This window comes from Chiloscyllium punctatum, chromosome 3, assembly GCF_047496795.1.
Source record: "Chiloscyllium punctatum isolate Juve2018m chromosome 3, sChiPun1.3, whole genome shotgun sequence".
Taxonomy (NCBI): domain Eukaryota; kingdom Metazoa; phylum Chordata; class Chondrichthyes; order Orectolobiformes; family Hemiscylliidae; genus Chiloscyllium; species Chiloscyllium punctatum.
The window spans coordinates 115624015-115637344 of record NC_092741.1 but is presented as its reverse complement, the minus strand read 5'-3'; the positions used below and the strand labels follow the sequence as shown (position 1 = coordinate 115637344).

Below are 13330 nucleotides of genomic sequence, written 5' to 3'. Positions count from 1 at the left end.
GCATGCTGAAAAAACCTCTCTCGGGTTACTGAATGGTGGAACACACCAAAATGGGCAAATTGCCTACTTCTGCTCTTATTTTCTATGTTTCCATGTCAGGATATCCCCTTGTACCTTGTATCCTTGTTATCCTTGTATCTTGTCAAAATTACTTGAAGGGTACTTTGAGTAAGGTAACAAACTGTCTATATGTAAAGTGTCATTATTATACAAACAACCTGGACCACAATGTTTCCTCATGTGTCATTAAAGAAGGGAGTATTCGTTTACTCAATGTTGTTTTGTGTCAACCAATAGGAGATACACTCATTAAATTAAAATGTGATATTCTCTATGGATGACTATTATTCTTAGCTTGTGTGGTTCCATATCTCTAAAATTTTGACAAACATAAATACATAAATGTGCACTTATGACAGATTATAAACATTTGGACAAATATTACTGTTTAGAGTTGTGTAGTTTTGTGATGAGAATACGAATCAGCAATTCATAAACTATGGTCTCAATCTTACATTCTTTGGCTAAATGTGAATTGTGCTGAGACTTTCAGCATGAGGGCCAGCGAGATTTCTAGCTACATCTCACCAGACATGCCTCATTACCTACTTACCCAGCCACATGGTATCTCTCATGTCTACTTCTTCCCAATCTTACCACATGTTGTACCTGGAAGACTTCACCACTCACTGGATATTTGCTAAGACCAGCATCCTTGGCATGTATCTAATTTAAATGGTCATTGTGTGCCTAAAGATGCCCTGCTCAATTAAGGATGTTTTCTGAAAGGGAAGATGGTGCCATGATTCTCAAACTGAAACCTGGAGGTCCCGAGGGCCTAATCTAAAAAAGGGGCACCTTTTTCCCAAACGGCCGGCAGAGGAGGCTGTGAAGAAAGACTCCGCAGCTTTGTCAGAGGCACCACCAGGTCAGTGTTGTGTTCATGGTCCAGAGGAAGGGGCAGCAGTCAATTACCTTCTCCATTTGCCAGGATAAGTACTACACCCTTATTTCTGCTACTTCACAGTCATTCTATCTCTGATACTGCATCTATTTCCACAAATCTATGCTCTATCACTCTAATTATTACCTGCAACATTGTCCTTTACTTACTTACATTCCCCTCCCCATAACCTTCCACACCACTAACCCTGCATGGGCCTTGTGGTGCCTCCTCACACTTTAACATCTTTCAACAACCTGCATCTGCATTTGCAGCTCCACCTGTACCAACAGCGGTGTTATCCATTTTTACCTCACCCGTTTCTTTCATTCCAAGAAGATAGCCTGCAATAGGGTTGAAAGGATCTGGAAAGATGGAGAGGTGCCCAGATGTAGATTCCTCACGCCTATGAGAAAAGAATCCTGGTCTTCGCAGGAGAAGACCAGGACCATTCCTGTAATGATATTGAATCATTCATGTCCTGACAACCAACTAAGCACCATTCTTCATTCTACTGCAATTCTTACAATAACCATGATAACCAAATCAATCTCATTCATTGCAACTCCTTCTAACCACTGGCCACAATGCCTCGTCTCTTATTTATCTTGCAGGTACCTCTGGAATGTCACCGCCATTGTACTGAAACAGTTGACTCTCCCAGAACCACCTCTTAAATTCTTAGGTCAAGAGTACGGAGGTCTCAGAGGATGCACTGGCAAAGGTGCCATCTACAACCTTAGCAGCTCAGATACTCACACCTTAGCAGAAATGTTAACCTTTGGAAGTGTGGGAGCACAAGTTGTTAAATACCTTACTGCAATAGCTCTGCACCTGACCGAGAAAAAAGTGTCTGGCACTTGGAAGACTGTCTGGAACCATCCACTAGCTCAGCCCAGGAGAAGATCTTGTAGTGTTGGCAATCAGGGATTGTCAGCCATATGCACAGTGAGAAACAAGCACAGCAGATATGTGGAACACATTGACTCTGATTAGCCAGAAACTACAGCAATGGAGCAAGTCATGTATCCTCGACAGGTGTGCAGTTGCCACAGGGAGTCAAGAGCAACACCCTCAAGATCTCCTGGAGAGGTGTAATAACATGCACTCTATTGTCCCAGTCATTCGTCTTTGGAATGATGGAATGGAATGCCTCTTCTCCGGCAAACTGCACTATTTTAACTTTGCATCCAGTTGTTTCTCTCTCTGTCGGGCACTGAAAGCCTGCTGCAGAATGTGGAAGCATGATGAACACCATTAGGCGAAAGTGAGGACTGCAGATGCTGGATATTAAGAGTCAACAGGGTGGTACTGGAAAAGCACAGGTCAGGCAGCATCCGAGGAACAGGAAAATTGAAGTTTCGAGCAAGAGTCCTTCATGAGGAATGAAGCTGGGAGCCTCAGGGGTGGAGAGATAAATGGGAGGAGAATGGAGCTGGGGATGAAGACAGTTGTGAGAGGAATAGGTGGGGGTAAAGGTGATAGGTCAGAGGGGAGGGTGGAGCTGTTAAGTGGGAAGGAAGATGGACAGATTGGATAGGTCATGAGGACGGTGCTGAGACACTTCTCCATCGCCTTCGAGCTTACTTTTTCAATCAAGACTCCCACCCACCTTCTGAGGACCCCTTCGCCTGCCTCCAACACACCCCAACCACCTGGACACCCTATGCTGGTCTATTACCCGCCCTCAACCTCTTTATTTCCAACTGGCGCAGAGACACTGACCACCTCAATCTGTCCACTCCCTCACCTACTCCAACTTCTCACCCTCACAATGCACAGCCCTCCACTCCCTCTGCTCCAACCCCAACCTCGCCAACATACCAGCAGACAAGGGGGGGGGGGGGCAGCGGTAGTTTGGCGCACTGACCTCTAAACTGCTGTAGGCAGGTGCCAACTTAAAGACACCTCCTCCTCCCACCCCTCAACCAAGACCTCACCTCCCATCATCAAACCATCATCTCCCAGACCGTACACAACCTCATCACCTCAGGGGATCTCCCACCTACAGCTTCCAACCTCATCGTTCGGGAACCCCGCACCACCCGGTTTTACCTCCTACCCAAGATCCACAAGCCTGACGACCCCAGTCGACCTATCATCTCAGCCTGCTCCTGACCACCCCCCCACCCCAAATTTATCTCCACATACCTCGATACTGTCGTATCCCTCAGGTCCAGGAACTCCCCACATATGTTCAGGACACCACCCACTCCCTCCACCTCTTCCAAGACTTTCGTTTCCCAGGTCCCCAACGCCTCATCTTCACCATGGACATCCAGTCCCTATACACCTCCATTTGCCATGACCAGGGCCTCCAAGCCCTCGCTTTCTTCCTCTCTCGACATCCCCACCAGTACCCTTCCATTGACACTCTTATTCGTTTGACTGAACTGGTCCTCACCCTCAACAATGTCTCCTTCAAATCCTTCCACTTCCTCCAGATGAAAGGGGTAGCCAAGGGCACCTGCATGGGCCCTAGCTATGCCTGTCTCTTTGTCAGCTATGTGGAACAGTCTATCTTCTGCAGTTACACCGGCACCACTCCCCACCTTTTCCTCCGCTACGTCGGTGCCACCTTGTGCTCCCACGAGGAGGTTTAACAGTTCATCAACTTCACCAACACATTCCACCCCGACCTTAAATTCACCTGGACCAGCTCTGACACCTCTCTCCCCTTCCTTGACCTCTCTATCTCCATCAACGGTGACCGACTCAACACTGACATTTTCTACAAACCCACTGACTCACACACTACCTGGATTACACCTCCTCCCACCCTGCCTCCTGCAAAAATGCTATCCCTTATTCCCAATTCCTCCGCCTCTGCTGCATCTACTCCCAGGAGGACCAGTTCCACCACAGAACTCACCAGATGGCCTCCTTCTTTAAAGAGCACAATTTCCCTCCCATGTGGTTGATAATGCCCTCCAATGCATCTCATCTGTGTCCTGCACCTCCACCCTCGAACCCCACCTCTCCAACTGCAACAAGGACAGAACTCCCCCCCCCCCCCCCCGGTCCTCACCTTCCACCCCACTAACCTCCGTATACATCGCATCATCCTCTGCCATTTCTGTCAATTACAAATGAACTCCACCACCAAAGATATATTTACCTCTCCACCCCTATCCGCTTTCCGTAAGGACTGCTTCCTCCATGACTACCTCATCAGGTCCATGCCCCCCAACAACCCACCCTGCCCTCCCCCTGCCACCGCAGGAATTGCAAAATCTGCACCCACATCCCCCCCCACCCCCCCAACCCTTCACCTCGGTCCAAGGCCCCAAAGGAGCCTTCCACATCCATCAAAGTTTCACCTGCACTTCCACACATGTCATTTACTGTATCTGTTGCTCCTAAAGCGGTCTCCTCTACATTGGGGAGACAGGACGCCTACTCGCAGAGTGTTTCAGCGTGCATTTTTGGGACACACGCATCAACCAATCTCAATACCCCGTGGCTGAACATTTCAACTCTCCCTTGCACTTTGCCGAGGACATGCAGGTCCTGGGCCTCCACCATAGCCACTCCCTCACCACCTGACACCTGGAGGAAGAACACCTCATCTTCCATCTAGGGACCCTCTAAAGCCATGTCATCAATGTAGATTTCACCAGTTTCCTCATTTCCCCTCTCCCACCTTACCCCAGTTCCAACCTTCCAGCTCAGCACCATCCTCATAACCTGTCCCATCTATGCATTTTCCTTCCCACCTGTCCGCTCCACCTTCCCTTCCGACCTATCACCTTTACCCCCACCTCCATCCAATTAATACACTCTCAGCTACCATCCCCCCAGCCCCACCCCCTTCCATTTATCTCTCCATCTCCGGGGCTCCTGACCTCATTCCTGATGAAGGGTTTTTGCCTGAAACACGATGTTCCCTCTCCTCGGATGCCTGACCTGTTGTGCTTTTCCAGCGCTACACTCTTGAATCGGATGAACACCATTGCTGATACTATGGCCCGTTGACCTATAACCTCCCTAGGTTCTGTTCCTAAAATGTGTGAATGGGTTGAGCAGCCATGTCTGCAGTGGGGAAATGCACAGAAAACAGGAAGCCAAAGCATTAAAATGGTCAGGGTTTAGATACCCTCTGATCATGTGCAGTGCATGGGTCTGTGAGTAACATTGTTTCCTTTTAATGGATGAAACAAGGGGGTGGGACTTGCATCCCCTGTTACACAGTCACTTACCCTGCTCATTCCAAGTGTGGTCTCAATCATTTTCTTTCCCATTGTGCTTCTTTCAATTTCCAGCACAAAAGAAGGTGACTATGACCATCTTTTAGCCAGTTGCTTGTTGAATTGAATTTAATTAGCTTTATTGTCACATGTATTCAAATAATTACAGGGATAAATTTATAAGTTGCCACTTACAGCGACACCTTAGGTTCAAAGGCACCTAGGTACAGCTTCTTCAGCTACAGATTAGGTAGAGTGTAACATTATCACCAACACATAGCGTCGGAGTATCAAGGTACAATCCTTAGTTACAGAATAGAGAAATGAAGAAAAGTTACGTTACAGCTACACACAGTATAACCATAAGTCAGAAAAAGAGGAAGCAAAGTTAAAAGGACAAACATCACAGTCTCTATCCAAGGGCTCTCCACAGCAGACCAGTGCATGGGACCTGCACTTGGTCTGACTGCTGGCTGCTGTCCTGCTCTCCACTAGGCCACTGCCCCACTTCGCACCGGGCCACTGGCATCTCGCTTCGGGCTACTGACCCCGCCTTGGTGTTCGGGAGTTAGAGACCCAGGCCAGGTGTCTTAGGCTGAGAGAAGGGAGAGAAGGGGGGAAAGTGGGTGAAGAAGAGAAGAAAAAGAGAACAGGCAGAGTGGACGAGCTCTGACTGGAGTGTCCTACTCCCGTGGGAATTTTACAGGAATTCATCTAGGGCTGTCAAGTCAGATCGCTCAAGGGAGTGGGCCATGGTCAGACTGTCCTCTGTCATGGGAGAAACATTTGGCAAGCTATTATTCAGGATTACGGGCTACAGGCTGAGGTTAAAGGGGAGCCTCTGCCTTTGCATGTTGGATACCCTTCCTGGTACCCATTCCATGAGCTTTATTAGCTTTGCGCCTCCTCAGGCTCCCACTCAACCCACCTTCATAAAACTTCATCTGCTCACCTTTCTCCCCAGCCCCTGCCATATGGGGTGACCATGCTAGGTATAGTCATACAGTGCTCTTCCCTTGAAGTCAGGGTCTTCCATGGACCAACCCTATTCCAGCATGATCCTCTTCCCATCCATACGTTACTGTACACCTCCCTTGCATGTACTGTTGACTCTCTTCACAACTGTCATCATACCTTTGTCCCAATCTGCAGGCCCCAATCCCAAGAATAGTTTGGAAAGAGTTTCTCCCATGAAGAGAATCCCCCCAACCCTCCAACCCAATGTGCACCCTTTCATCCCCTTTGCTTCTGTAGACAGACCTGACCATGGTCCACTCCCTTGAGTAATCTGACTGGATAGCCGTGGATAAGAAGTGCCCAGACCCCTGACTGTCCATCTCTGGCGACCATGCAAATCTTACCCAATAACACTCCCCTCTCTCCCATTCTGGAGCGGCTGTTGTAGAATTACAAGACTAACTGTGACCCACCTCCTAGACTGCAGAGGCACAGACTCCCTGAACAAGAACAGCCCAATCAGGAGCCTGTCCATGGTTAATCTCTGGAAAGTTATGTGAGGTTGCCCTTGACTTACTGTACTGGGAAAATCTGACTGACATGTGATTCCATGGAATTCAATGAGGACTATCTAATATTTGAGACATGGCTGCGAATGCACATACAATATGTCTCCTGGATAAGCTGCTGGCACACATGACACAGGTGTGAGATTTATGTAGCATGGTGCAATATAGCAAGATGTACGTCCCATTGACTGAGGACTGTTGGCCAGCAAAGCAAGCTACCTGATTGTGTGACTTTATTGATTGGCACAACAAAGCATGGACACTTTGAGCATGTAGGTAGGCATTTAGTGAGTGATTGCTAAGAGAGCAATCCTGAAGTACAAGCTGGTTCAGTTGGTGATCTTCATGCTTGCCTGTTCAGACAAAGTGTGCTTGCATCAGCTTTTCAAGGCTAGTTGCTAAGATAGCCTGCAATGCAAGTCTGCACTTCCTACATGGTCTGCAAGTGGACTGGAGAGATCCCATAGTGGTGGTGAGAATTTAGCAAATTTAGGATGCCCAGGAATGAAGAATATATGTGACTCGTGCCCTTGGATCATGTCCCAAGATACTAGTTGGTCCTAGGAAACATGAGGGCTTTTCACAGCCAGTGGTGAGCTGATGTTGCCAGGCACTGGCTCAGATTTTCATTTTGAAACTTCTCAACATCATGCTTGTTCAGCACATTTTGTAATATAGAAAACTAAATATTAATGAGGTGTGTTGGACCATTAATAAAGTGTTTAAGAAGCAAAAATGCACCTTAATTGCCAACTTACCACTGTGTTGCGGGAAACACGTCTTGTTACTTGGCAAAAGCAAAAAAGATGGTGCAAGATGCCCTGGCATCAAGATAGACCTTACTGAACTGCTTATAGAATCATAGAGATATATAGCACAGAAACACACCTTCCAGTCTAATTTGTCCATACTGACCAGATATCTTAACCTAATCTAGTCCCATTTGCCAGCGCTTGGCTTATATCCCTCTAAATACTTCCTATTCACATACCCATCCAGATGCCTTTTAAATGCTGCAATTGTACTAGCCTCCACCACTTCCACTGGCAGCTCATTCCATACATGCACCACCCTCTGTGTGAAGAAGTTGCCCCTTAGGTCTCTTTTATATCTTTCCCCTCTCACCTTAAACCTATGCCCTCTAGTTCTGGACTCCCCCACCCCAGGGAAAAGACCTTGTCTATTTACCCTATCCATGTCCCTCATGATTTTATAAACCTCCATAAGGTCATCCCTCAGCCTCTGATGCTCCAGCGAAAACAGCTCCAGTCTATTCAGCCTCTCCTTATTGTTCAAATCTAGCAACATCCTTGAAAATCTTTTCTAAACCCTTTCAAGTTTCACAACATCCTTCCAATAGGAAGGAGACCAGAATTACATGCAATATTACAAAAGTGGTCTAATCAATGTCCTGTACAGCTGCAACATGACCTCCCAACTCCTATACTCAGTGCTCTAACCAATAAAGGAAAGCATACTAACCACCTTCTTCACTGTCTACCTGCAATTCTACTTTCAAGGAGCTATGAATCTGCACTCCAAGGTCTCTTTGATCACAATACTCCCTAGGACCTTACCATTAAGTATATAGGTCCTGCTCTGATTTGCCTTTCCAAAATGCAGCATCTCACATTTATCTAAATTAAACTCCATCTGCCACTCCTCAGCCCATTGGTTCATCTGATCAAGATCCTGTTGTTCTCTGAGGTAACCTTCTTCGCCGTCCACAACGCCTCCAATTTTGGTATCATCTGCAAACTTACTAACTGTTACCTCCTATGCTCACATCCAAATCATTTATATAAATGACGAAAAGTATCGGACCCAGCACCAATTCTTGTGGCACTCCACTGGTCACAGGTCTCCAGTCTGAAAAGCAACCCTCCATCACCACCCTCTGTCTTCTACCTTTGAGCCATTTCTGTATTCAAATGGCTAGTTCTTCCTGTATTCCATGAGATCTAACCTTGTTAACCAATCTCCCATGGGGAACCTTGTCCAATTCTACTACAAATCTTGCCATGGATCACGTCACTAAGATCTTTTTAAGATATGGGCCTTTATGATCTTTTGGTTATTTAATCTTTTTACACTGTAAAATAAGTTCAACATTTCTAATAGAAATAAGAATTTACAGCATTATTTAGGTCAAGAGTGTAATGCTATGTATGATAGTAACTGCTATGCTTTCTTTGGAAAGCTAAAAGTTTACTAAGTAAAGCTGTCATGGAAAGCAAGTTACAACCTTACTAAAAATGGGAATGCTACAAAAGTGAAATCAGTCCACAGGAGAAACAGAAAATACAGGTCCACTTATTATTTAGTCTGAAACATATTAGTTCTGTTCCAACACTGAAGGATGAATCTAGTCACTTATATGTCCCTTTGAATACTTATTTTCAAATGTGATTCTAACATAGTCTGAGTTTAGACAGCTGCAATACAAGTTGTATCTGGATCCCCTCCAAGCATCAACAGTGTGTTCTGTCTGGAAATAAAATCTTAAAATATCTATTCCTACAATACCATGGTATTTTGAGAATGTACTGCTGTGATTAATTATGTTAACTCTGATTCTCAAACTGGAAGTTCTTGAAAAATGATTTCAAATGTCAGGTTCTGGTAAATTAAGGATTTGCTGTTTTTTCCTTCACCAGAACAGTTAATTAGCTCCATTTTCTGGAAATAACAAGCCCAAATTAGTTAATGATTATGCATAATTATGCAATGATTATATATGTGTTCTTCAAATGTTTGAATTACAATGTGCAAAACAATGTTGAAATGACAAAAGAGAGTTTAGGAAACAGGAAGTAAAATTAATCTTGGGTAGCTGTGTGTGTGTTTAATGAGAATGGGAAGAGATAGAATGTGCCTATGTGCTGAATGGTGATAGAGGGGAGAGGGTTGTTTATTGCTCTGGATTATTGGGGAATGAGGAGCATGTAAGATCGTTTCTGTGGGATTCTAGTGAGAGGAATAAGTAATGTGTAGCACTTACCTGGAAGTGGATGGATTTCTAATCAGGCTGGACAAGTGTATTGAAAACCCATCAGTGAGATAATAATTCAGCATGGGAGTACAATATCCCAGATCTGTTACAACTGCAGCACATGAAACTTCTGACTGAAATCAAATTTGTCCAGTCAAATGTAACCTGAAGTTTAATTTGGGTAGTTACATTATTAAGCCTATACTCATTGCCACACCAATTTTTCAAACTTCATGTGGTAAAATTGCAATGACCAAGATTTTGCGATGCCCAGAAAGTTATTGGAGCTACACAGATTGAGGTTGTGCCTTAGGCTTGTGTGGAACTCCCCGCATGAAAAGAAATTGAGTGCAGGTCACTTACCCTCTATCCAGAACTCTCTGAAAGAAGTCCATTACATTTGAAGCATTTGGAAGATTCTGGCTTATTTAAGCAGAGCTAGAGGATTAAAAACCTATTCTAACTGCTGAGTAACTATGAAACGGATCCCCTGACTTTAAAATGATTCACTTCACCTTCTTCTGACGTTTGACACACCTCAACTCCTGCCGGACCTGAAACCCTCTGCCTAGCCAACCTGATACTGGAGCTGGCACCATCCCTGTTAGAGCCAACATCACCCATGAGCTGATCCTGTTGAAATTTACACCACCAACTGTTGACTTGGCCTGGCCTAATCCAAACCGGCTGGAGCTGATACACCCCCCTTCTCTGGCTAGGCCCAACTCAACTTGAACCTGCTGGAGCCCACTGTCCTAGCTTGACCTGATTTATCCAAAGCACTCATCTACACACCTTGCACCCTAACAAATGAGCACATGGACTCCCCTGGTTCATCTGGCACACTACTCCCTTGCACAGAACCATCTTATCTACCCACTTCTAAACATACCCCTCATCTATTTCAAATGCTCACTTTTCCTTAGTTCCTGTTCAAGCTGGCCTTAGTGCCCAAGCACTTTGTTGCAGCTATATAAAAAAACAAAAACAGCCTCACTCCTCACACACTACTCATGCTCCATCCATGCTACTTCATATCCACAACTAGCCTTTTGCCCAGCTGCTTGCTTCTTGTAGCTGAGCATGTCCAAGACCCATTCTTTAGTGCTGGCTCACTATGCCTTTCTGCATACAGCTTACTCCAGACACATTAACCTGATCTGCACTGGAATTCCAATATCATGTCAAATGTGTTCTTGACTTTTAAGTGTTGTTATTCAAAAGATCAAGCACATTTTGTGTGGCTACTTAACATAGATTATGTGCTCAGTTCTGTGGAATGGCTCTTGAACCAGTGACTTTTCCTGGGTCCTAGCTCAGGAGCCACTGAATGTTTGCTACATATGGACCCTCACACTCTACACATTAACCTATTCTCTCTTTTCCACTCCATGGTGACTTATATCCTTCATGCCAATTATATCCCTCTTCCCACCCCATGCTCCCACTCACCCCCTTGGCGTTTTGTCGCCCTGATAAGTGTCTAGTTTAATGCTTACCATTTAAATGGATTTAAGGGTAAAGTATATATGTGCAATATGTTATTTTTAAATTGAGATTTCAATTTAACTTGTACTTATTGTCTCACCGTTCTGCAAATACTGTACATGTGTGGCACTTTTAATTTTAAACTAATACTTTATTCAGAGACATAGAGCAATTGGCAGCATCCTTGACTGTTATTAGCAATTTAACATTTTACCTATTTTTAAAATATGTACGATTAAAGTTGTGACAATGATAATAATTGCATTATAATAAAACTCAAATGAAATTCTGAGTTTACTTTGTACCTTGATTCTTTTGTTCATTGGAGTGACAGAATGTGTTCTATAATTTTACTTTTATTTATTAATTGTAATATAGTAACAATTAATTGATGTGTAATTATAAGAATAGTGTGATTTACCTGGTTTCCCATGACACCTGCATTTCCTTTGTCACCCTGAAAGAAAATAATTTGAACTTTTGTGAAAACTTAATACTTTTCAAGAGATATACATCAACTGAAGCTTTTGAACCATTTCAGCATTCACTTTCAACTATTTCATGCAGAATTTAATGACAATTTATCATAATCAAAAAGAAGTATTGATTGAAAGAATATCTTGGGGAAAACACCTCTGCCAACCATTGTTGAACCTTCAATATTTTTGATCTGAAATTTTTGAAAATAGTTCTAAATATTCCTTTAATAAGTTTGTTTTAAAGTAAGTTCTGCTACTGTCAGACAGTACTAATGAAGCCCACATTTAAATATTAATTCAGATTAGATTATTTTATTTAATAGTATCCATTTTCCTTTGTTCATGACCTTTTTATTACAAAACTGTTTTAATTGCTTTCATAATTCCTGAAAAATACCTACAGATGAACATTAGCATATTGGGAATGGGAATACAGATGGTGACCCGGGAAGAACAAAGGAATAGAAATCAATATCGAGCCATCTAAGCCTGTTCTGCTGTTCATGTAGGTTATTGCTGATACGTACGTTGACTCCTTGGTTCAGGAACCTTTGATATCTTTGCTTAAGAAAAGTGAATAAATTTCAGTTTTGAAATTGTCTATTGATTATTCTCAATCTGGTGGGTTCAGAAATCAAACAGCTTTATAAAGTATATTGTAGACAGAAACACCATGTCACACTGAAGTTGATTCTCTGTAAAAGTTGCAATTGTTGTATTTATAAATAAATCTAAATGAATACAAAGCCAAGATAAAAGTAAACATCCAAAGAATGGATTAGCAATAATAAATATCACATAAATATTTTGAATTTAGGAGTGATGCAACTTTTGTAATAATTGAAATTCTCATGTGATTACTATAAAAGTTTAGGCAGATGCACAAAACTCTGATACATTTGACACTGGGCACTGCTATGAGAACTCTCCTTTATGTAATCTAATTGGTAGGAAATAGTGAGTTCCTCAGGGTAGTGTCTTTGACACAACCATCTTCAGCTGCTTTATCAATGACGTTCCCTCTGTCATAAGACAAGAAGTAGTGATATTCGCCAATGACTGCAGAATGATCAGGATCATTAATGACTTCTCAGATAGTGAAGTAGTCCATCTTAATGCAGCAAGACTGAACAATGTACAAGTTAGAGCTGTTATCACTTTTTCCACACCTTTTGGTATTTATCTTTCAGTTAGGTGAATCATAGAAAGCCTACAGTGTGGAGGTGGACCATTCGGCCCATCAAATTTCACACCAGTCCTCCTATCTTTGTATCATCTGCAAACTTAGCCACAATGCCCTCAGTTCCTTCATCCAGATCATTAATGTATAAAGTGAAAAGTTGTGGTTGCAACACTAACCCTTGTGGAACACCAGTAGTCATCAGTTTCCATCCTGAGAAGGATCCTTTTTTTCCCACCATGCTAGTACCTTGCCACTAATACCATGGGCCCTTACCTTACTCAAGTAGCCTTTCGTATGACACCTTATCAAAGGCCTTCTGGAAGTCCAAATAGATAACAGCCATTGGCTCTCCTTTGTCTACTGTGTTCATTATCTCCTCAAAGAATTCTAACAGATCTGTCAGGCATGACCTCCCTTTGATGAAACCATGTTGACTTTGACCTATTTTACCATGCATTTCTAAGTATTCAAAAATCTCATCCTTCACAATGGACTCCAAAAATCTTACCAATGACTGAGGTCAGGCTAATTG

At 43.5% G+C, this 13330-nt stretch overlaps 1 protein-coding gene across 1 annotated transcript in view; it reads right to left on the bottom strand.

Annotated features, from left to right (window-relative positions):
- col21a1 (collagen, type XXI, alpha 1) overlaps nucleotides 1–13330 on the bottom strand; it is a 448863-nt gene that overhangs the window by 74744 nt on the left and 360789 nt on the right. The window contains exon 23 of the mRNA XM_072549080.1: nucleotides 11558–11593. Within this exon, the coding sequence (XP_072405181.1) occupies nucleotides 11558–11593 (36 nt within the window). The remainder of the gene's footprint in view (nucleotides 1–11557; nucleotides 11594–13330) is intronic.